General features: G+C 45.4%; 1 protein-coding gene across 1 annotated transcript in view; it reads right to left on the bottom strand.

Moving 5' to 3' along the window:
* exoc3l2a (exocyst complex component 3-like 2a) overlaps positions 1-24156 on the bottom strand; it is a 50852-nt gene extending 26696 nt beyond the window's left edge. Inside the window, exons 1-3 of the mRNA XM_046307037.1 lie at positions 24024-24156; positions 1622-2121; positions 685-905 (exon numbers count right to left, since the gene is read on the bottom strand). Of these exons, the coding sequence (XP_046162993.1) occupies positions 685-905; positions 1622-2094 (694 nt within the window). The 5' untranslated portion in view covers positions 2095-2121; positions 24024-24156. The remainder of the gene's footprint in view (positions 1-684; positions 906-1621; positions 2122-24023) is intronic.
* Positions 24157-24551: the final 395 nt, after the last annotated feature.

The raw sequence follows: 24551 nt of genomic DNA, 5'->3' as shown, positions 1-24551 counted from the left end.
TACACACACATGATAACATACGCACTATACATACATGTACACATGGATTCTGTATTGTAGATATGTCGTGGAGTAGGGGCCTGAGGGCACAGTGTGTTGTGAAATCTGCGAATGTATTGTAATGTTTTAAAAATTGTATAACTGCCTTAATTTTGCTGGACCCCAGGAAGAGTAATGGGGATCCAGAAAAAAATATAAATCTCTTGACCTGGCATTTTGGATTGTTGTGAACACGCAATGTACTACACTGTCCTTTGATTGTCCCTTGTCTGTTTTGGTCCCTATTGAGCTCTGCCGAACAGTAGCTCTGGATGAAGTTCTATCTAAAGGAATCTGCAGTGGGAGGAAGTCAGTCATTTCCGGCTTTCATAGTCTGGTGCTGATTGAACCTGATGACTCAGGGGGTCCGGGGACCGCACACAGCTCATCAGAAACCAGCATGGGATTGGAGGAGGAAATACTGCAGGACCTGACCAGGAAGTTCCTGACTCGTAAAGTAAACACTGAAACTTACAAACACTGCCTGTAGGAGGTCTAAGGTGCTCATGCCACAGACAGAAGTAACCTGCACTGACCCTTCCATGATTCAGATATTTCGATTAGGTCATCTGTGATTGGTTGGCCCTGCAGGAAACATACCATATCTCCCCTCCTGATTGGTTTGTTTTGGAGCGCCATGTATACCTGAGAGAGGTTCCCTGGGTTTGACCACTAGTGGCTCCTCCTCCAGCTCCTCCTCATCCTCCTGGGAGTTGTGGTCCGACAGGGACTCCCTCTTCAGCTTGCCAAGGTTGACCATCCTGAGGAAGGAGGGCCGGCGGCAGGACTCAGCCTCGCTGTCGGCGCTCAGGTTACCACAGGGCAGGCTCTCTCTGCGTTGCGTCTGCTTCCTCCGCCCTGCAAATCTACAAGCAGAAGAGAACCATTAGGAGAGGAAATATATTATGCCACAGTATGACTTTGAAAGGCAAGAATGGCTATGTGTGGATTTACAGAGTCTGAAATATTGTGTGGAAATAAAGGTACCATCTAAAATAGAAATGGAATGGGATACATAATTATTACCAAGTGTTCAATGTTAACGTGTGACCGCCACATCTAGACTAGGCTTCATATGCTATAAATAAGCAGGCATTTAAATGCTTGAGAGGTGATTGTGGCTTTCCCTGGTGTCAAAGTGAAAACTGTTTATAAATAGTGCTTAGGTACACAACATAGTATTAGCAAACAAAGCAGTTCTGATCATAAACATAGTAACTCATGGAACATTTTTATATTACATAACCAAATAGCAAATGATTATGCTATATGCTGTGAGTATTTCCGTCATTTTGTTACAGCTTGATAGGGGGTCTCAGTCCTACCAGGTAACAGGAAAATCAGTAATTAATGGACCACAACGAAAGCTCTTTGGTCGAGACATTACGAATGAAAATAGTTACTGAGTCATATTATATATAGACATTACATGTATGTTAATCTGTGTCTCTGAGCCCGTATTCATAAAGCATCTCAGAGTGGGAATGCTGATCTAGGATCAGGTCCTCCCTGTCCATGCAATCTTCATTGTGATCTAAAAGGCGTAACTGATCCTAGAACAGCAACCCTCCCTCCCCGTTACCGGAGCAGGGTCATGATCTCCTCTGAGCTCCTGCGTAGGCCCTTCCTCTTCTCTTTCTCAGGCTGGGGTGAGTGGGGGTCTGTGGGGCATCGCTGGGACGGGAATGTCCCCCATACGCTGCACCCCGACATACGCAGCCCCTTCCCCAGCTTCCCCAGGGTCTTCAGGGGCGACGAGCCGCACAGCCGCTCAAGGGTTCCCCTCAGGGGCCTCCCCCCTCCTCCTTTAGGCACCTCAGGGCCATGCCTCTCCGCGTTCACCTCATTCTCCTCCTCTTCCCCATCATGTGACGACCTGCTCTGGAAGATTTTTCCCCCGCATACCCCCAAATTGGGGGGCTCACCCTCGTTCCTCTCCTCCTCAAGGTCCACCTCCTCAAAGGGGTTCAGGTCCAAGTTTAACCTGGGCAGGATGAGCTCACCATTCCCATGGTTACTCTTGATCCTCCCCGGGAGGTTCTTAAGGATTGGCATTAAAATGCTGTGCTCAAGAATCAAATACTGCAAAGACACAAGGCAAGTTAGTTAGAAGAGAGAATGAGATCACAGATCATTTGAACAAGCTAGTTAGGCTACCAATACCAAGAGCTCAGCAGGAGTGTGCTGGAGAAGGTTGAACAGATAATGAAAGCTAAAACCAGAATGAATGTTAGAGTAATGTTGTACTCGAGGATCTACAGAATATTGTAATAGCATAGGAACTGTTGTAATTATACTATTCATTACGGACTTAACTCAGAGCTAAAATACCAACACAGATGATTAGCCAACAGCTCTTTTAAGTAATGACAGGACAACCTGCTATAGTAATGTACAGGTAAGTGCCAGAATAAAGGAAACACCAACATAGAGTGTCTTAATACGTCATTGGACAGTGGTGTGGGGGCTGTGCTTTGGCAAAGTGGGTGGGGTTATATCCTGCCTGTTTGGCCCTGTCCGGGGGTGTCATCGGATGGGGCCACAGTGTCTCCTGACCCCTCCTGTCTTAGCCTCCAGTATTTATGCTGCAGTAGGTTATGTGTCGGGGGGCTAGGGTCAGTCTGTTATATCTGGAGTACTTCTCCTGTCTTATCCGGTGTCCTGTGTGAAATAAGTATGCTCTCTCTAATTCTCTCTTTCTCTCTTTCTTTCTCTCGGAGGACCAGAGCCCTAGGACCATGCCTCAGGACTACCTATGACTCCTTGCTGTCCCCAGTCCATCTGGCTGTGCTGCTGCTCCAGTTTCAACTGTTCTGCCTGCGGCTATGGAACCCTGACCTGTTCACCGGACGTGCTACCTGTCCCAGACCTGCTGTTTTCAATTCTCTAGAGACAGGAGGAGTGGTAGAGATACTCTTAATAATCGGCTATGAAAAGCCAACTGACATTTACTCCTGAGGTGCTGAATTGCTGCACCCTCGACAACTACTGTGATTATTATTATTTGACCATGCTGGTCAATTATGAACATTTGAACATCTTGGCCATGTTCTGTTAAAATCTCCACCCGGCACGGCCAGAAGAGGACTGGCCAACCCTCATAGCCTGGTTCCTCTCTAGGTTTCTTCCTAGGTTTTGGAATTTCTAGGGAGTTTTTCCTAGCCACCGTGCTTCTACACCTGCATTGCTTGCTGTTTGGGGTTTTAGGCTTGTACGTAAGCATTTCATGGTAAGGTCCACACCTTTTGTATTCAGCGCATTTGACAAATAAACTTTGATTTGATTTTAGTAGACTACTAGTGTAAAGCAGGACATTCAACCCTATAAGGCCACAAGTGCCCATGTTGGCCCATTCCGGATCTCAGCTAAGCATTAGATCTGTTAAACAATAATGTCACCAACTATCATTTTAGGATATGCCCTTGAGAGAATTTTAATGGACTTTATGACTGTAAAATCCAGCCTCCAAAAAGTTGAACAGGTACCAGGCCAATACCAGTCTTAACGTCAACATGGAAGAGGCAACTCCAGGATGCTGGCCTTCGAGGCAGAGTGCAAAGAAAAAGTAATATCTCAGACTGGCCAATAAAAATAAAAGATTAAGATGGGGAAAAAACACATACACTGGACAGAAGAACTCTGTCTAGAACGCCAGCATCCCGGGGGAGCCTCTTCACTGTTGACCTTGACACTGGTGTTTTGCGGGTACTATTTAATGAAGCTGCCAGTTGAGGACTTGTGAGGCATATGTTTCTCAAACTAGACACTCTAATGTACTTGTCTTCTTGCGCAGATGTGCACCGGGGCCTCCCACTCATATTTCTATTCTGGTTAGGGCCAGTTTGCGCTGTTCTGTGAAGGGAGTGGTACACAGCATTGTACAAGATCTCCAGTTTCTTGGCAATTTCTTGCATGGAATAGCCTTCATTTCTCAGAACAAGAATAGACTGACGAGTTTCAGAAGAAAGTTCTTTGTTTCTGGCCATTTTGAGCCTGTAATCAAACCCACAAATGCTGATGCTCCAGATACTCAACTAGTCTAAGGAAAGCCAGTTTTATTGCTTCTTTAATCAGACCAACAGTTTTCAGCTGTGCTAACATAATTGCAAAAGGGTTTTCTAATGATCAATTAGCCTTTTAAAATGATAAAATTGGATTAGCTAACACAACGTGCCATTGGAACACAGGAGAGGTGGTTGCTGATAATGGGCCTCAGTACGCCTATGTAGATATTCCATTAAAAATCAGCCATTTCCACCTACAATAGTCATTTACAACATTAACAATGTCTAAACTGTATTTTTTATCAATTTTATGTTATTTTAATGGACAAAAAATTGCTTTTATTTAAAAAACAAGGACATTTCTAAGTGACCACAAACTTTTAAATGGTAGTGTATATACACACTGGCAAGAAGAAGTTTATGAACCCTTTAGAATTACCTGGATTTCTGCATAAATTGGTCATAACATTTGATCTGATCTTCATCTGAGTCACAACAATAGACAGTCTGCTTAAACTAATAACACACAAACAATTATAATTGTTCATGTCTTTATTGAACACACCGTGTAAACATTCACAGTGCAGGTGAATGTAAGAAAGTCTATATACAGTGTGTGTAAATGGCATGAGGAGGTAAGGCAATAAATAGGCCATAGTAGCAAAGTAATTACAATTTAGCAGATTAACACTGGTTCACCAACTACTTCGCAGACAGACTTCCGTGTGTAAAATCGGAGGGCCTGTTGTCCGGTCCTCTGGCAAAAAAAACAACATTTTTTTGTTTTTTAAATGTACAGCTGCAGCGATCGGTTAGCTGCTCAGATAGCTGATGTTTAAAGATAGTGAGGGAAATGTACGTCTCCAGCTTCAGTGATTTTTGCAATTCGTTCCAGTCACTGGCAGCAGGGAACTGGAAGGAAAGGCGGCCAAAGGAGATGTTGGCTTTAGGGATGATCAGTGAGATACACCTGCTGGAGCGCGTGCTACGGCTGGGTGTTGTTATCGGGACCAGTGAGCTGAGATAAAGCATAAACTTATAGATGACCTGGAGCCAGTGGGTCTAGGGACGAATATGTAGCGAGGGCCAGCCGACTACAGCATACAGTTCGCAGTGGTGGGTGGTATAAGGCTCTTTGGTAACAAAACGGATGGCACTGTGATAGACTATATCCAATTTGCTGAGTAGAGTATTGGAAGCTATTTTGTAGATGACGTCGCCGAAGTAGAGGATCCGTAGGATAGTCAGTTTTACTAGGATAAGTTTGGCGGCATGAGTGAAGGAGGCTTTGTTGCGAAATAGAAAGCCGATTCTAGATTTGATTTTGGATTGGAGATGTTTGATATGAGCCTGGAAGGAGAGTTTACAGTCTAGCCAGACACCTAGGTATTTGTAGCTGTCCACGTATTCTAGGTCAGAACCATCCAGAGTAGTGATGCTAGTTGGGCGGGCAGGTGCGGGCAGCGAATGGCTGAAAAGCATGCATTTGGTTTTGCTAGCGTTTAAGAGCAGTTGGAGGCCACAGAAGGAGTGTTGTATAGCATTGAAGCTCGTTTGGAGGTTAGTTAACACAGTGTCCAAAGAAGGGCCAGATGTATACAGAATGGTGTTGTCTGCGTATAGGTGGATCAGGGAATCACCCGCAGCAAGAGCGACATCGTTGATATATACAGAGAAAAGAGTCAGCCCGAGAATTGAACCCTGTGGCACCCCCATAGAGACTGCCAGAGTTCCGGACAACAGTTCCTCCGATTTTACACACTGAACTCTGTCTGCCAAGTAGTTGGTGAACCAGACGAGGCAGTTATTTGAGAAACCAAGGCTATTCAAATCAAATCTATTGAGTCTGCCGATAAGAATACTGTGATTGACAGAGTCGAAAGGCTTTGCCAGGTTGACGAAGACGGCTGCACAGTACTGTCTTTTATCGATGGCAGTTATGATATCGTTTAGTACCTTGAGAGTGGCTGAGGTGCACCCATGACCAGCTCGGAAACCGGCTTGCACAGCGGAGAAGGTACGGTGGGATTCGAACTGGCCAGTGATCTGTTTATTAACTTAGCTTTCAAAGACTTTAGAAAGGCAGGGCAGGATGGATATAGGTCTGTAACAGTTTGGGTCTAGAGTGTCACCCACTTTGAAGAGGGGGATGACCGCGGCAGCTTTCCAATCTTTAGGGATCTCGGACAAAACGAAAGACAGGTTGAACAGACTGGTAATAGGGGTTGCAACAATGGCGGCAGATAATTTTAGAAAGAGAGGGTCCAGATTGTCTTGCCCAACTGATTTGTACAGGTCCAGGTCTTGCAGCTCTTTCAGAACATCTGGGATCTGGATTTGGGTGAAGGAGAAGATGGGGAGGCTCGGACAAATAGCTGCGAAGGGTGCGGAGCTGTTGGCTGGGGTTGGGGTAGCCAGGAGGAAAGCATGGCCAGCCGTAGAGAAATGCTTTTTGAAATGTTTGATTATCATGGATTTATCGGTGGTGACCGTGTCGCCTAGCCTCAATGCAGTTGGCAGCTGGGAGGAGGTGCTCTTGTTCTCCATGGACTTTACAGTGTCCTAAAACTTTTTGGAGTTAGAGCAACAGGATTTCTGTTTGAAAACATTTATGTTTGAAAAAGCTAGCCTTAGCTTTCCTGACTGACTGTGTGTATTGGTTCCTGACTTCCCTGAACAGTTGCATATCGTGGGGACTATTCGATGCTATTGCAGACCGCCACAGTATGTTTTTGTGCTGGTCAAGGGCAGTCAGGTCTGGAGTGAACCAAGGGCTATATCTGTTCTTAGTTCTTCATTTTTTGAAAGTGGCATGCTTATTTAAAATGGTGTTGAAATGACTTTTAAAGAACGACCAGGCATCCTCGACTGACGGGATGAGGTCAATATCCTTCCAGGATACCTGGGCCAGGTCGATTAGATTTAGGGAGCTTTTGACAGTGATGAGGGGTGGTCGTTTAACCGTGGACCCATAGCGGAGGCAGGCAATGAGGCAGTGATCTCTGAGATCTTGATTGAAAACAGCAGAGGTGTATTTGGGGTACAGGGGTATGGTGGGGTATGGTGGGGTGCAGGGGTATGGTGGGGTGCAGGTACAGTGTAGGTAAGCCCAGGCACTGAGTGATCATAAGAGAGGTTGCATCTCTGGACATGCTGATTGTACAGGATGAGGTCACCGCATGTGTGGGCAGTGGGACAAAGGAGGCATGTACAGTGTGACTAGGGGCTCCGCAATAAACTAAAACAATGATAATTATCCTAAACAACCGTATACAAAGCATATTGACATTTGAGAGAGACATAAAGCGAGGCATAAAGCAATCACAGGTGTTGATTGGGAGAGCTAGCTAAGTCAACAACGGGTAAGACAACAGCTAATTAGCTAAGACAACAACAACAGATAAAATGGCGATGAATGGGCAGAGAGGGTCAGTTAACTACATACAGGGCCTGAGTTCGGGGCTAGGGCCGACAGATAAACAAAGGTAAACAAAGTGGAGTACTGTGATAAATGAACAGTCCAGCAGGCATCAGCTATGTAGCCAAGTGTTCATAGGGTCCAGTGTACAGCAATAGTTGGAACAGGGAAGCCGCGGAGTAGTCGTTGCTACGCTAGCACGCGAGAGACACAGCGTTTAAAGTGAGCAGTCCGGGGTAAGTAGAAGTGTCTGCTCCGTTGTCCAGCAAAGTCTGGTTGTGTCATGTTTTGTCATATATTGTCTTGTCCTTGTGCTTTCCCTTCTGTTCGTTTCCCCCTGCTGGTCTTATTAGGTTCGTTCCCTTTTTCTATCCCTCTCTCTCCCCCTCCCTCTCTCTCTTCTCTCTATCGTTCCGTTCCTGCTCCCAGCTGTTCCTCATTCTCCTAACTCACTCATTTACTCTTTTCACACCTGTCCCCTATTTTGCCCTCTGATTGAGCCCCTATTTCTCCCCTTGTTTTCCGCTTCTGTCCTTGTCGGATCCTTGTATGATGTTCGCTGTTCTGTGTCCTTGTCTCGCCCTGTCGTGTTTTGTCTCCTTCAGATGCTGCGTGTGAGCAGGTGTCTTAGTCTGCTACGGTCGGTGCCGTCCCGAAGCAACCTGCAGTCATTGGTCGAGTCTCCAGTCTGTCCTCGTTACTACGAGTGGATTTAAGTTTTTTCCTGTTTTGTTTTCTTCTTGATTTTTCCAGGATTATTACTTTTGTCATATACTGGAATAAAGACTCTGTTTTCGTTAAGTCGCTTTTGGGTCCTCATTCACCAGCATAACAGAAGGATCCGACCAAGAATGGACCCAGCGACTACGGATTCTTGTAACACTGCCGTCGAGATCCAGGGAGCTATGCTCGGCAGACACGAGCAGGAATTGTCTGCTGCTCGTCATGCCGTTGAGACCCTGGCCGCTCAGGTTTCCGACCTCTCAGGACAGTTTCAGAGTCTTCGTCTCGTGCCACCAGCTACTTCCTGGTCTTCCGAGTCTCCGGAACCTAGGGTTAATAACCCACCATGTTATTCTGGGCAGCCCACTGAGTGCCGTTCCTTTCTCACCCAGTGTGATATTGTGTTCTCTCTCCAACCCAACACATACTCAAGAGAGAGAGCTCGGATTGCTTACGTCATTTCACTCCTTACTGGTCGGGCTCGAGAGTGGTGCACAGCTATCTGGGAGGCAAGGGCTGAGTGTTCTAACAATTATCTGAACTTTAAAGAGGAGATGATACGGGTTTTTGATCGTTCAGTTTTTGGTAGGGAGGCTTCTAGGGCCTTGGCTTCCCTATGTCAAGGTGATCGATCCATAACGGATTACTCTATAGAGTTTCGCACTCTTGCTGCCTCTAGTGACTGGAACGAGCCGGCGCTGCTCGCTCGTTTTCTGGAGGGACTCCACGCTGAGGTTAAGGATGAGATTCTCTCCCGGGAGGTTCCTTCCAGTGTGGACTCTTTGATTGCACTCGCCATCCGCATAGAACGACGGGTAGATCTTCGTCACCGAGCTCGTGGAAGAGAGCTCGCGTTAACGGTGTTCCCCCTCTCCGCATCGCAACCATCTCCTTCAGAGACTGAGCCCATGCAGCTGGGAGGTATTCGCATCTCGACTAAGGAGAGGGAACGGAGGATCACCAACCGCCTTTGCCTCTATTGCGGTTCTGCTGGACATTTTGTCAATTCATGTCCAGTAAAAGCCAGAGCTCATCAGTAAGCGGAGGGCTACTGGTGAGCGCTACTACTCAGGTCTCTCCATCAAGATCCTGTACTACCATGTCGGTCCATCTACGCTGGACCGGTTCGGCTGCTTCATGCAGTGCCTTGATAGACTCTGGGGCTGAGGGTTGTTTTATGGACGAAGCATGGGCTCGGAAACATGACATTCCTCTCAGACAGTTAGGGAAGCCCACGCCCATGTTCGCCTTAGATGGTAGTCTTCTCCCCAGTATCAGATATGAGACACTACCTTTAACCCTCACAGTATCTGGTAACCACAGTGAGACCATTTCCTTTTTGATTTTTCGTTCACCTTTTACTCCTGTTGTTTTGGGTCATCCCTGGCTAGTATGTCATAATCCTTCTATTAATTGGTCTAGTAATTCTATCCTATCCTGGAACGTTTCTTGTCATGTGAAGTGTTTAATGTCTGCTATCCCTCCTGTTTCTTCTGTCCCCTCTTCTCAGGAGGAACCTGGTGATTTGACAGGAGTGCCGGAGGAATATCATGTTCTGCGCACGGTCTTCAGTCGGTCCAGAGCCAACTCCCTTCCTCCTCACCGGTCGTATGATTGTAGTATTGATCTCCTTCCGGGGACCACTCCCCCTCGGGGTAGACTATACTCTCTGTCGGCTCCTGAACGTAAGGCTCTCGAGGATTATTTGTCTGTTTCTCTTGACGCCGGCACCGTAGTGCCTTCTTCCTCTCCTGCCGGAGCGGGGGTTTTTTTTGTTAAGAAGAAGGACCGTACTCTGCGCCCCTGCGTGGATTATCGCATTAGTTAATGATGTACTTTGAACATCTTTAGGGCTGAATGACATAACGGTTAAGAATCGTTATCCGCTTCCCCTTATGTAGTCAGCCTTCGAGATTCTGCAGGGAGCCAGGTTCTTTACTAAGTTGGACCTTCGTAAAGCTTACCATCTCGTGCGCATCAGAGAGGGGGACGAGTGGAAAACGGCGTTTAACACTCCGTTAGGGCATTTTGAGTACCGGGTTCTGCCGTTTGGTCTCGCTAATGCTCCAGCTGTTTTTCAGGCATTAGTTAATGATGTACTGAGAGACATGCTGAACATCTTTGTTTTTGTTTACCTTGACGATATCCTGATTTTTTCACCGTCACTCGAGATTCATGTTCAGCACGTTCGACGTGTACTCCAACGCCTTTTAGAGAATTGTCTCTACGTGAAGGCTGAGAAGTGCGCCTTTCATGTCTCCTCTGTCACATTTCTCGGTTCTGTTATTTCCGCTGAAGGCATTCAGATGGATCCCGCTAAGGTCCAGGCTGTCAGTGATTGGCCCGTCCTTATGGGAGGCCTACAAGGTCACGTGTCGAGTTGCAGCGCTTTCTAGGTTTCGCTAATTTCTATCGGCGTTTCATTCGTAATTTCGGTCAAGTTGCTGCCCCTCTCACAGCTCTTACTTCTGTCAAGACGTGCTTTAAGTGGTCCGGTTCCGCCCAGGGAGCTTTTGATCTCCTCAAGAAGCGTTTTACGTCCGCTCCTATCCTCGTTACTCCTGACGTCACTAAACAATTAATTGTCGAGGTTGACGCTTCAGAGGTGGGCGTGGGAGCCATTCTATCCCAGCGCTTCCAGTCTGACGATAAGGTCCATCCTTGCGCTTATTTTTCTCATCGCCTGTCGCCATCGGAACGCAACTATGATGTGGGTAACCGCGAACTGCTCGCCATCCGCTTAGCCCTAGGCGAATGGCGACAGTGGTTGGAGGGGGCGACCGTTCCTTTTGTCGTTTGGACTGACCATAAGAACCTTGAGTACATCCGTTCTGCCAAACGACTTAATGCACGTCAAGCTCGTAACTCGGCAGGCGTTGAAGGGACTCACGCTAAAGTTAAGGATGAGATTCTCTCTCGTTCTTTGATTGAACTCCTTCTTCGCATTGATGCTTCATAGAAGAGAGCTCGCTTAACTGTGTCTCCCTCTCTCCGACACTACCGTCTTTCCCCACTGACTCAGGTGTTGAGCCCATGCAGCTGGGGGTATGGAGCTCCAGTAAAGCGGAGGGCGACTGATAAGCGCTACTAGACGGTCCCTCCGTCAAGTACATATGCTACTTTACCGGTCCATCTACGCTGGACCGGATCGGCAGCATCCTGCAGTGCATTAATAGACTCTGGGGCAGAGGGCTGTTTTATGGACGAAGCCTGGGCGCGAACATGACATTCCTCTCAGACAGTTAGCGTTGTTTTTCGCTCGTTTCGAGTTTGTGATTTCTTATCGCCCGGGTAATAAGAACACCAAGCCTGATGCCTTATCCCGTCTCTTTAGTTCTTCTGTGGCTTCTACCGATCCCGAGGGGATTCTTCCTTATGGGCGTGTTGTCGGGTTGACTGACTGGGGAATTGAGAGACAGGTTAAGCAAGCACTCACTCACACTGCGTCGCCGCGCGCTTGTCCTAGTAACCTTCTTTTCGTTCCTGTTTCTACTCGTCTGGCTGTTCTTCAGTGGGCTCACTCTGCCAAGTTAGCTGGCCATCCCGGCGTTCGAGGTACACTTGCTTCTAGTCGCCAGCGGTTTTGGTGGCCTACTCAGGAGCGTGACACGCACCGTTTCGTGGCTGCTTGTTCGGACTGCGCGCAGACTAAGTCAGGTAACTCTCCTCCTGCCGGTCGTCTCAGACCGCTTTCCATTCCTTCTCGACCCTGGTCTCACATCGCCTTAGACTTCATTACCGGTCTGCCTTCGTCTGCGGGGAAGACTGTGATTCTTACGGTTGTCGATAGGTTCTCTAAGGCGGCACATTTCATTCCCCTCGCTAAGCTTCCTTCCGCTAAGGAGACGGCACAAATCATCATTGAGAATGTGTTCAGAATTCATGGCCTCCCGTTAGACGCCGTTTCAGACAGAGGTCCGCAATTCACGTCACAGTTTTGGAGGGAGTTCTGTCGTTTGATTGGTGCTTCCGTCAGTCTCTCTTCCGGTTTTCATCCCCAGTCTAACGGTCAAGCAGAAAGGGCCAATCAGACGATTGGTCGCATATTACGCAGCCTTTCTTTTAGAAACCCTGCGTCTTGGGCAGAACAGCTCCCCTGGGCAGAATACGCTCACAACTCGCTTCCTTCGTCTGCTACCGGGCTATCTCCGTTTCAGAGTAGTCTGGGTTACCAGCCTCCTCTGTTCTGGTCCCAGCTCGCCGAGTCCAGCGTTCCCTCCGCTCAGGCGTTTGTCCAACGTTGTGAGCGCACCTGGAGGAGGGTGAGGTCGGCACTTTGCCGTTACAGGGCGCAGACTGTGAGAGCCGCCAATAAACGTAGGATTAAGAGTCCTAGGTATTGTCGCGGCCAGAGAGTGTGGCTTTCCACTCGTAACCTTCCCCTTACGACAGCTTCTCGTAAGTTGACTCCGCGGTTCATTGGTCCGTTCCGTGTCTCCCAGGTCGTCAATCCTGTCGCTGTGCGACTGCTTCTTCCGCGACATCTTCGTCGCGTCCATCCTGTCTTCCATGTCTCCTGTGTCAAGCCCTTTCTTCGCGCCCCCGTTCGTCTTCCCTCCCCCCCCCCCCGTCCTTGTCGAGGGCGCACCTATTTACAAGGTACGTAGGATCATGGACATGCGTTCTCGGGGACGTGGTCACCAGTACTTAGTGGATTGGGAGGGTTACGGTCCTGAGGAGAGGAGTTGGGTTCCATCTCGGGACGTGCTGGACCGTTCGCTGATTGATGATTTCCTCCGTTGCCGCCAGGATTCCTCCTCGAGTGCGCCAGGAGGCGCTCGGTGAGTGGGGGGGGGTACTGTCATGTTTTGTCATATATTGTCTTGTCCTTGTGCTTTCCCTTCTGTTCGTTTCCCCCTGCTGGTCTTATTAGGTTCGTTCCCTTTTTCTATCCCTCTCTCTCCCCCTCCCTCTCTCTCTTCTCTCTATCGTTCCGTTCCTGCTCCCAGCTGTTCCTCATTCTCCTAACTCACTCATTTACTCTTTTCACACCTGTCCCCTATTTTGCCCTCTGATTGAGCCCCTATTTCTCCCCTTGTTTTCCGCTTCTGTCCTTGTCGGATCCTTGTATGATGTTCGCTGTTCTGTGTCCTTGTCTCGCCCTGTCGTGTTTTGTCTCCTTCAGATGCTGCGTGTGAGCAGGTGTCTTAGTCTGCTACGGTCGGTGCCTTCCCGAAGCAACCTGCAGTCAATGGTCGAGTCTCCAGTCTGTCCTCGTTACTACGAGTGGATTTAAGTTTTTTCCTGTTTTGTTTTCTTCTTGATTTTTCCAGGATTATTACTTTTGTCATATACTGGAATAAAGACTCTGTTTTCGTTAAGTCGCTTTTGGGTCCTCATTCACCAGCATAACAGGTTGAAGGCACAGCTGTTGGAATTACGTCTGCGGACCAGTTGTGGTGGTACGGCGGGGCACCATGCCGACGAAGGGACCAGGCCAGATGGTGAAAGAGGTATTGTAATTTTGTTTGCTAGCTTCGGGGCTGGTTCACTCAGTGGCAGCTAGCTAGCTGTGATGATCAATGGTCCAGGTTTTACGACAGGAATCTGGCGTTGTAGTGGAGAAAGACAGTCCGAGGCTGGTAGGTATTATCCAAGCTAAAAAAAAACGGCTGGTGCCTGAGCAGACTAAATAGCTAGTAACTTAGGTTGGAAAAAGTATGTGAGCCTTTGGATTTAATAACAGGTTGACCCTCCTTTGGCAACAATAACCTCTACCAAACATTTTCTGTAGTTGCAGATCAGACCTGCACCAAGGTCAGGAGGAATTTTGGACTATTCCCCTTTACAAAAATGTTTCAGTTCTGCAATATTCTTGGGATGTCTGGTGTGAACCCCTCTCTTGAGGTCATGCCACAGCATCTCAATCGGGTTGAGGTCAGGACTCTGACTGAGACAGTTCAGGAAGATGTATTTTCTTCTGTTGAAGCCATTCTGTTGAAGATTTACTTCTGTGTTTTGGGTCGTTGTCATGTTGCATCACCCAACTTCTGTTGAGCTTCAATAAGCAGACAAATATACTTACATTCTCCTGCAAAATGTCTTGATAAACTTGGGAATTTATTTTTCTGTCGATGATAGCAAGCTGTCCAAACCATGATGCTCCCTTCACCATACTTTACAGTTGGGATGAGGTTTTGATGTTGGTGTGCTGTGCCTTTTTTCTCCACACATAGTGTTGTGTGTTCCTTCAAAACAACTCAACTTTAGTTTAATCTGTCCACAGAATATTTGACCATCTGGAACATCCAGATGCTCTTTCGTGAACTTCAGACGCGCAGCAATGTTTTATTGGACAGCAGTGGCTTCTTCCGTGGGGTCCTCCCATGAATACCATTCTCGTTTAGTGTTTAACGTATCGTAGACTCGTCAACAGAGATGTTAGCATGTTCGAGAGATTTCTGTAAGTCTTTAGCTGACTCTCTAAGATTCTTCTCAACCTCATTGAGAATTTTGCGCTGTGCTCTTGCAGTCATCTTTGCAGGACGGCCACTCCTAGGGAGAGGAGCAACAGTGCTGAACTTTCTCCATTTATAGACAATTTGTCTTACGTGGACTGATGTACATCACGGCTTTTATGTATACTTTTGTATCTCGTCTCAATGATTGTACTCCAGGTTAGCTCACTCCTGACTCCAATTAGCTTTTGGAGAAGTCATTGGCCTAGGGGTTAACATACTTTTTCCAACCTACACTGTGAAATTATGTATTCAATATAGACAAGAAAAATACAATCATTTGTGTGTTATTGGTTTATTGTTGTTGTTGTTGTTGTGACTTAGAGGAAGATCAGATCTAATTTTATGACCAATTTATACAGAAATCCAGATAATTCCAAAGGGTTCACAAACTTTTTCTTGCCACTGTAGGGTTAAAGATCAGTAAGGGATCATCAAAGGAAAATATCTATAATTATATTTATTTAAACGAATATATAAGTTGTAAGTTGTATATATTATATATTTATATACAGTGCCTTGCGAAAGTATTCGGCCCCCTTGAACTTTGCGACCTTTTGCCACATTTCAGGCTTCAAACATAAAGATATAAAAGTGTATTTTTTTGTGAAGAATCAACAACAAGTGGGACACAATCATGAAGTGGAACGACATTTATTGGATATTTCAAACTTTTTTAACAAATCAAAAACTGAAAAATTGGGCGTGTATAATTATTCAGCCCCCTTAAGTTAATATTTTGTAGCGCCACCTTTTGCTGCGATTACAGCTGTAAGTCGCTTGGGGTATGTCTCTATCAGTTTTGCATATCGAGAGACTGACATTTTTTCCCATTCCTCCTTGCAAAACAGCTCGAGCTCAGTGAAGTTGGATGGAGAGCATTTGTGAACAGCAGTTTTCAGTTCTTTCCACAGATTCTCGATTGGATTCAGGTCTGGACTTTGACTTGGCCATTCTAACACCTGGATATGTTTATTTTTGAACCATTCCATTGTAGATTTTGCTTTATGTTTTGGATCATTGTCTTGTTGGAAGACAAATCTCCATCCCAGTCTCAGGTCTTTTGCAGACTCCATCAGGTTTTCTTCCAGAATGGTCCTGTATTTGGCTCCATCCATCTTCCTATCAATTTGAACCATCTTCCCTGTCCCTGCTGAAGAAAAGCAGGCCCAAACCATGATGCTGCCACCACCATGTTTGACAGTGGGGATGTTGTGTTCAGGGTGATGAGCTGTGTTGCCATTGTTGTCCTATGGACAGAATCTCCCACCTCAGCTGTAGATCTCTGCAATTCATCCAGAGTGATCATGGGCCTCTTGGCTGCATCTCTGATCAGTCTTCTCCTTGTATGAGCTGAAAGTTTAGAGGGACGGCCAGGTCTTGGTAGATTTGCAGTGGTCTGATACTCCTTCCATTTCAATATTATCGCTTGCACAGTGCTCCTTGGGATGTTTAAAGCTTGGGAAATCTTTTGGTATCCAAATCCGGCTTTAAACTTCTTCACAACAGTATCTCGGACCTGCCTGGTGTGTTCCTTGTTCTTCATGATGCTCTCTGCGCTTTTAACGTACCTCTGAGACTATCACAGTGCAGGTGCATTTATACGGAGACTTGATTACACACAGGTGGATTGTATTTATCATCATTAGTCATTTAGGTCAACATTGGATCATTCAGAGATCCTCACTGAACTTCTGGAGAGAGTTTGCTGCACTGAAAGTAAAGGGGCTGAATAATTTTGCACGCCCAATTTTTCAGTTTTTTATTTTTTTAATTTTTTTATTTCACCTTTATTTAACCAGGTAGGCAAGTTGAGAACAAGTTCTCATTTACAATTGCGACCTGGCCAAGATAAAGCAAAGCAGTTCGACAGATACAACGACACAGAGTTACACATGGAGTAAAACAAACATACAGTCAATAATACAGTATAAACAAGTCTATATACAATGTGAGCAAATAAGGTGAGAAGGGAGGTAAAGGCAAAAAAGGCCATGGTGGCAAAGTAAATACAATATAGCAAGTAAAACACTGGAATGGTAGTTTTGCAATGGAAGAATGTGCAAAGTAGACATAAAAATAATGGGGTGCAAAGGAGCAAAATAAATAAATTAATTAAATACAGTTGGGAAAGAGGTAGTTGTTTGGGCTAAATTATAGGTGGGCTATGTACAGGTGCAGTAATCTGTAAGATGCTCTGACAGTTGGTGCTTAAAGCTAGTGAGGGAGATAAGTGTTTCCAGTTTCAGAGATTTTTGCAGTTCGTTCCAGTCACTGGCAGCAGAGAACTGGAAGGAGAGGCGGCCAAAGAAAGAATTGGTTTTGGGGGTGACCAGAGAGATATACCTGCTGGAGCGTGTGCTACAGGTGGGAGATGCTATGGTGACCAGCGAGCTGAGATAAGGGGGGACTTTACCTAGCAGGGTCTTGTAGATGACATGGAGCCAGTGGGTTTGGCGACGAGTATGAAGCGAGGGCCAGCCAACGAGAGCGTACAGGTCGCAATGGTGGGTAGTATATGGGGCTTTGGTGACAAAACGGATTGCACTGTGATAGACTGCATCCAATTTGTTGAGTAGGGTATTGGAGGCTATTTTGTAAATGACATCGCCAAAGTCGAGGATTGGTAGGATGGTCAGTTTTACAAGGGTATGTTTGGCAGCATGAGTGAAGGATGCTTTGTTGCGAAATAGGAAGCCAATTCTAAATTTAACTTTGGATTGGAGATGTTTAATATGGGTCTGGAAGGAGAGTTTACAGTCTAACCAGACACCTAAGTATTTGTAGTTGTCCACGTATTCTAAGTCAGAGCCGTCCAGAGTAGTGATGTTGGACAGGCGGGTAGGTGCAGGTAGCGATCGGTTGAAGAGCATGGATTTAGTTTTACTTGTATTTAAGAGCAATTGGAGGCCACGGAAGGAGAGTTGTATGGCATTGAAGCTTGCCTGGAGGGTTGTTAACACAGTGTCCAAAGAAGGGCCGGAAGTATACAGAATGGTGTCGTCTGCGTAGAGGTGGATCAGGGACTCACCAGCAGCAAGAGCGACCTCATTGATGTATACAGAGAAGAGAGTCGGTCCAAGAATTGAACCCTGTGGCACCCCCATAGACACTGCCAGAGGTCCGGACAGCAGACCCTCCGATTTGACACACTGAACTATATCAGAGAAGTAGTTGGTGAACCAGGCGAGGCAATCATTTGAGAAACCAAGGCTGTCGAGTCTGCCGATGAGGATGTGGTGGTTGACAGAATCGAAAGCCTTGGCCAGATCAATGAATACGGCTGCACAGTAATGTTTCTTATCGATGGCGGTTAAGATATCGTTTAGGACCTTGAGCATGGCTGAGGTGCACCCATGACCAGCTCTGAAACCAGATTGCATAGCAGAGAAGGTATGGTTAGATTCGAAATGGTCGGTAATCTGTTTGTTGACTTGGCTTTCGAAGACCTTAGAAAGGCATGGTAGGATAGATATAGGTCTGTAGCAGTTTGGGTCAAGAGTGTCCCCCCCTTTGAAGAGGGGGATGACCGCAGCTGCTTTCCAATCTTTGGGAATCTCAGACGACACGAAAGAGAGGTTGAACAGGCTAGTAATAGGGGTGGCAACAATTTCGGCAGATAATTTTAGAAAGAAAGGGTCCAGATTGTCTAGCCCGGCTGATTTGTAGGGGTCCAGATTTTTCAGCTCTTTCAGAACATCAGCAGAATGGATTTGGGAGAAGGAGAAATGGGGAAGGCTTGGGCGAGTTGCTGTTTGGGGTGCAGTGCTGTTGACCGGGGTAGGAGTAGCCAAGTGGAAAGCATGGCCAGCCGTAGAAAAATGCTTATTGAAATTCTCAATTATGGTGGATTTATCAGCGGAAACAGTGTTTCCTATCTTCAGTGCAGTGGGCAGCTGGGAGGAGGTGTTCTTATTCTCCATGGACTTTACAGTGTCCCAGAACTTTTTTGAGTTAGTGTTGCAGGAAGCAAATTTCTGCTTGAAAAAGCTAGCCTTGGCTTTTCTAACTGCCTGTGTATAACGGTTTCTAGCTTCCCTGAATAGCTGCATATCACGGGGGCTGTTCGATGCTAATGCAGAACGCCATAGGATGTTTTTGTGTTGGTTAAGGGCAGTCAGGTCTGGGGAGAACCAAGGGCTATATCTGTTCCTGGTTCTAAATTTCTTGAATGGGGCATGTTTATTTAAGATGGTTAGGAAGGCATTTAAAAAAAATATCCAGGCATCCTCTACTGACGGGATGAGATCAATATCCTTCCAGGATACCCCGGCCAGGTCGATTAGAAAGGCCTGCTCGCTGCTGAAGTGTTTCAGGGAGCGTTTTACAGTGATGAGTGGAGGTCGTTTGACCGCTGACCCATTACGGATGCAGGCAATGAGGCAGTGATCGCTGAGATCTTGGTTGAAGACAGCAGAGGTGTATTTAGAGGGGAAGTTGGTTAGGATGATATCTATGAGGGTGCCCGTGTTTAAGGCTTTGGGGGGGTACCTGGTAGGTTCATTGATAATTTGAGTGAGATTGAGGGCATCAAGTTTAGATTGTAGGATGGCTGGGTGTTAAGCATGTTCCAGTTTAGGTCGCCTAGCAGCACGAGCTCTGAAGATAGATGGGGGGCAATCAGTTCACATATGGTGTCCAGAGCACAGCTGGGGGCAGAGGGTGGTCTATAGCAGGCGGCAACGGTGAGAGACTTGTTTTTAGAGAGGTGGATTTTTAGAAGTAGAAGTTCAAATTGTTTGGGTACAGACCTGGATAGTAGGACAGAACTCTGCAGGCTATCTTTGCAGTAGATTGCAACACCGCCCCCTTTGGCAGTTCTATCTTGTCTGAAAATGTTGTAATTTGGAATTAAAATTTCAGAATTTTTGGTGGACTTCCTAAACCAGGATTCAGACACAGCTAGAACATCCGGGTTGGCAGAGTGTGCTAAAGCAGTGAATAGAACAAACTTAGGGAGGAGGCTTCTAATGTTAACATGCATGAAACCAAGGCTATTACGGTTACAGAAGTCATCAAAAGAGAGCGCCTGGGGAATAGGAGTGGAGCTAGGCATTGCAGGGCCTGGATTCACCTCTACATCGCCAGAGGAACATAGGAGGAGAAGAATAAGGGTACGGCTAAAAGCAATAAGAATTGGTCGTCTATAACGTCTGGAACAGAGAGTAAAAGGAGGTTTCTGGGGGCGATAAAATAGCATCAAGGTATAATGTACAGACAAAGGTATGGTAGGATGTGAATACAGTGGAGGTAAACCTAGGTATTGAGTGATGAAGAGAGAGATATTGTCTCTAGAAACATCATTGAAACCAGGAGATGTCATTGCATGTGTGGGTGGTGGAACTAATAAATTGGATAATGTATAGTGAGCAGGACTAGAGGCTCTACAGTGAAATAAGCCAATAAACACCAGAACAGCAATGGACAAGACATATTGACATTAAGGAGAGGCATCCTTAGTCGAGTGATCAAAAGAGTCCAGAGAGTGGAGTGGTTGGTTTCGGGGTCAAGGCGATTTAGACAGCTAGCTAGGACATCGGTAGCAAGCTAGCATAGGAAGGGGGTCTGTTGTTAGCCACCTCTTGCGTTTCGTCAGTAGATTAGTGGGGTTCCGTGTGGTAGAGGGAATTAGTCCAAATCACACAACAACAAAAATAAAATAAAAACAATAGATATAGTTATAGAGGCCCAAGAATAAACATAATAATAATAATAAAAATAAATAAATTGTTCGATTGTCTATTCTGAGAGCTGCCGGTAAGACAGCTAACGGTTAGTAGGCCGCAGATGGGCGTTCAGGCAACGTCGAGACGGAGGAGCCAGCCGGATCTCCTTCGGGTAGACAACGTCGGCAGTCCAGTTGTGAAGGCCCGGTGGGGCTCCGCGTAGGCAGTAAAACGGGTCCGGATAGGTGACTGCAGCCCAGGAGTGATTGACGGAGCTCAGGAGTGATTTACGGAGCTGGCTAGCTCCGGAGTAATTGATGTTTGCTCCGGAATCGACGAGAGCAGATAGACACACGGATAACAGCTGGCTAGCTGTGAGATCCGGGAATGAATGTCCAGAGAGCAGTTGAAATCCAAGGACATGGAGAGAAAAATTGGTCCGGTATGTTCCGTTCCGAGCCACGCTGCGCCGTACAAAACTGGCGATAGATTTTCAAGCTAAAGGATAGCTGATGACCACAAACCGTGGTTGGCTGAATACTAACGATTTGCCAGTAAAGAAGCTAACTAGCTTCTGAACTAGCTTCTGATTAGCTTCTAGCTAGCTCCTGGCTAGCTTCTTGGAGTTTCTGGCTAGCTTCTGGCTAGCTTCTGATTAGCTTCTAGCTAGCTCCTGGCTAGCTTCTGGCTAGCTTCTTGGAATTTCTGGCTAGCTTCTGGCTAGCTTCTTGGAGTTTCTGGCTAGCTTCCGGCTAGCTTCTTGGAGGATTGCAGATTTGAGGTAAATAATACTTATACTTATTTGTTAAAAAAGTTTGAAATATCCAATAAATGTCGTTCCACTTCATGATTGTGTCCCACTTGTTGTTGATTCTTCACAAAAAAATACACTTTTATATCTTTATGTTTGAAGCCTGAAATGTGGCAAAAGGTCGCAAAGTTCAAGGGGGCCGAATACTTTCGCAAGGCACTGTATATAAATATATATACATTTTATGGACAGTGTATGTTTTTCATTAGGTATCTTTTTTTGTTTGTTTTTTTGTCCCTCCCATCTATTTCTGAACACCATCCAGTTTTGATTTCTATTTGCCATATATTTTTCAACAATGATGTGATGTTTCACAAAAGTTCTGAACCTTTCTATTCTAAAATATTATTTTACCTTTATTTAACTAGGCAAGTCAGTTAAGAACAAATTATTATTTACAATGACGGCCTAGGAACAGTGGGTTAACTGGTCTAGGAATAGTGGGTTAACTGGTCTAGGAACAGTGGGTTAACTGCCTGTTCAGGGGGAGAATGACAGATATGTATCTTGTCAGCTAGGGGGTTTGAAGTCACAACCTTCCGGTTACTAGTCCAACGCTCTAACCACTAGGCTACCCTGCCGCCCCGGCAGATTGTACAGATTGTAAAGGAAAGATTTTTGCTAAGAGTATTATTATATTATTGATCGATTGACAATGACTTTTCAAATCCTCCAGCAGTGCTATTTAGAGAGTTAGCTCCAGGTAAATGTTGCAATTCTTTAGCCATTCCTGAACCTGCGACCAAAAACAAGCTCAATACTGAATGGACAGTACCAAAGCAAATGATCTAATGATTTGGTCTCTTTGCAGCAAAATCTGCAGAGCTGGGTTGGTTGTATCCCCCATATATATATATATATATTATTTGAGTTGTTTTTGGTAACTTTAGTTGTCACCGTATTAGACTAAGCATAGGTGATTAGATGATGTTGAAGTTGAAATGGAGCTGGAAGAGCGGAGGCAGCTCCTCTTTACTTTGTGACTTGCGGTAACTCTGCGGTTCTAAATTAATAGTTGTTTAGTAATATGAAAATGTCAGAAACATTACCTTGCTTGACCATGCTGTAGGTCATGTAACTGTTTGTTACATGCAATATGTTTTGTGGACTTCACCGGACAGATGTTGCTCTCCGGTTTCGTAATGAAACAAATGTGTGGTTGAACATATTCTGCCACTGTGTCCTCTCATTGTCTCGGCCTTAGGCCTGTATATCAGAGTGTCAAGGCATATGAACTAACAGGTTATAGAGCAAACAACACAATTATCACAACACACAGGTTGTAATGTGGATTTTTGCTCACAGTTTAGAGATAATTGGGATTGATCCTATTTTGAATGAGAAATTTTTCAGCTTATTTGAACAATAAGTGAGTTTGGATTGAACTATTTGCACATTTTTATTTGTCGGATTCCAAAATGTTATTTTCAAATGTAATTTTACAATGCTCAGCTCAAATCTTAACAGTGATTGTTTCCTTAACTATTAGTGTGTTTCAGAGGAACACTGTGAATCCATGTGTTAAACCACTGATTAAAATCTCAGTTCAGAATCCCAAAAATATGTACAGTGTATGAATATTGGATTGTGTTGAGGCCAATGTTCAGCTGGTGCAGACACATTGAACAGCAACACTGGGAGCAGGAGGTTGGTTTCTAAACAAACACTGGACATTCTGCTCCCTAATAGTTTAGAAAATAACAGGAAATATAAGTAGTGTCTGTCTGTAGCTGGCTACATTATTTTATTTTACTAAAACACTTAACTATTTTAACAACTTGATTTAACATCCAACTATGTCTATGATTTAATCACTTAAAATTCCTCCCTAAGTTCAGAGTGAAATAATTGATGGGGTCAAATGGTTTTAGTGCCTGGTTGCCTGGGACACTAGCTTGCTGACACTGCATGTAAATTACATTTAGTACTGCAACCTACTATATAAACATGTTTAACCATACACTACATATACACTACAGGTATAGGTAATGTGGGACACAGAGGTTCTGTCCAAAAATAACATAATAATGAAAATATACACTGTGTACAAAACATTATGAACACCTAATCTTTCCATGACATAGACTGACCAGGAGAATCCAGGTGAAAGCTACGATCCCTTTCTGATGTCACTTGTTAAATCCACTTCAATCAGTGTAGATTAAAGGTTAAAGATGGATGGTTAAGCCATGAGACACAATATCGAAGAGCCTTTGAACAGGATATGGTTGTAGGTGCCAGGCGCACCGGTTTGTGTCAAGAACTGCAACAATCCTGGGTTTTTCACACTCAACAATTTCCGGTGTGTATCAAGAATGGTCCACCACAAAAGGACATCCAGCCAACTTGACACAACTGTGGGAAGCATTGAGTCAACATGGGCCAGCATCCCTGTTGAACGCTTTCAACACCTTGTAGAGTCAACATGGGCCAGCATCCCTGTTGAACGCTTTCAACACCTTGTAGAGTCCGTGCCCCAACGAACTGAGGTTGTTCTGAGGTTGCAACTCAATATTGGGAAGGTATTCTTAATATTTTGTACACTCGATGTCTAAATGCCGTTTAGCAGATGCATTTATCCAAAGTTTGCATACATTTTACGTAACATAGTAAGTAAAATATAAAGTAGTTCTTAAAGTCTTGGGAGATGGAAACATGAAATGTATATGGAAATAATTTAATTATCAGCCAAGTCTAGAAATATGTCATATTCATTTTTTTCCAGAGAAAATCAGAACATGCACACAGACCATCACACTATGGTACAACAAAGCTAACCTGAACATATGATGATTGTATAGCCGTTTAGATAATTTGAGAAACGACAGCAAGAGGTTCAGAAATCAGAAGTACAGCGTACGTCCCGCTTTTTCATAACATGAGAAATATCTGGATTCCTCTTACCTTGTGTAGTTAATGCACAGTGTCTCAGTGGAATGTCATCCCGATGTGTGTTTTATGTATGTGTGGCAGAGTGTGTGTGTGTGTGAGAGAGAGAGAGAATGTGTGTGTATCTCCTCCGTGGCTCAGCAGAGCACTGTGCTCACCCGGCTTCCTGACTCTGGCTGTATTGTAGCTGTAGATGATGCGTTTTCCTGAGGAAATTCCCCCCCCACACACACATACACTCACAAGCATGTTCTGGGAGATTGCAAATTATACTAATTGCATGACTACTGGCAGCACATTCTTCTACAATGGCTCCTTCTTTTTTAATTCAGCATGTTTCTTTGTGTGTGTGCACGTGTGTGTGTGTGTGTGTGTGTGTGTGTGTGTGTGTGTGTGTGTGTGTGTGTGTGTGTGTGTGTGTGTGTGTGTGTGTGTGTGCGTGTGTGTGTGTGTGTGTGTGTGTGTGTGTGTGTGTGTGTGTGTGTGTGTGTGTGTGTGTGTGTGTGTGTGTGTGTGTGTGTGTGGATTCATCTCTGTCTGAGG

Source organism: Oncorhynchus gorbuscha, linkage group LG16 (assembly GCF_021184085.1).
Source record: "Oncorhynchus gorbuscha isolate QuinsamMale2020 ecotype Even-year linkage group LG16, OgorEven_v1.0, whole genome shotgun sequence".
Taxonomy (NCBI): Eukaryota; Metazoa; Chordata; class Actinopteri; order Salmoniformes; family Salmonidae; genus Oncorhynchus; species Oncorhynchus gorbuscha.
Note: the sequence above shows the minus strand (reverse complement) of the source record. Positions and strands in the feature narration are given on the sequence as shown.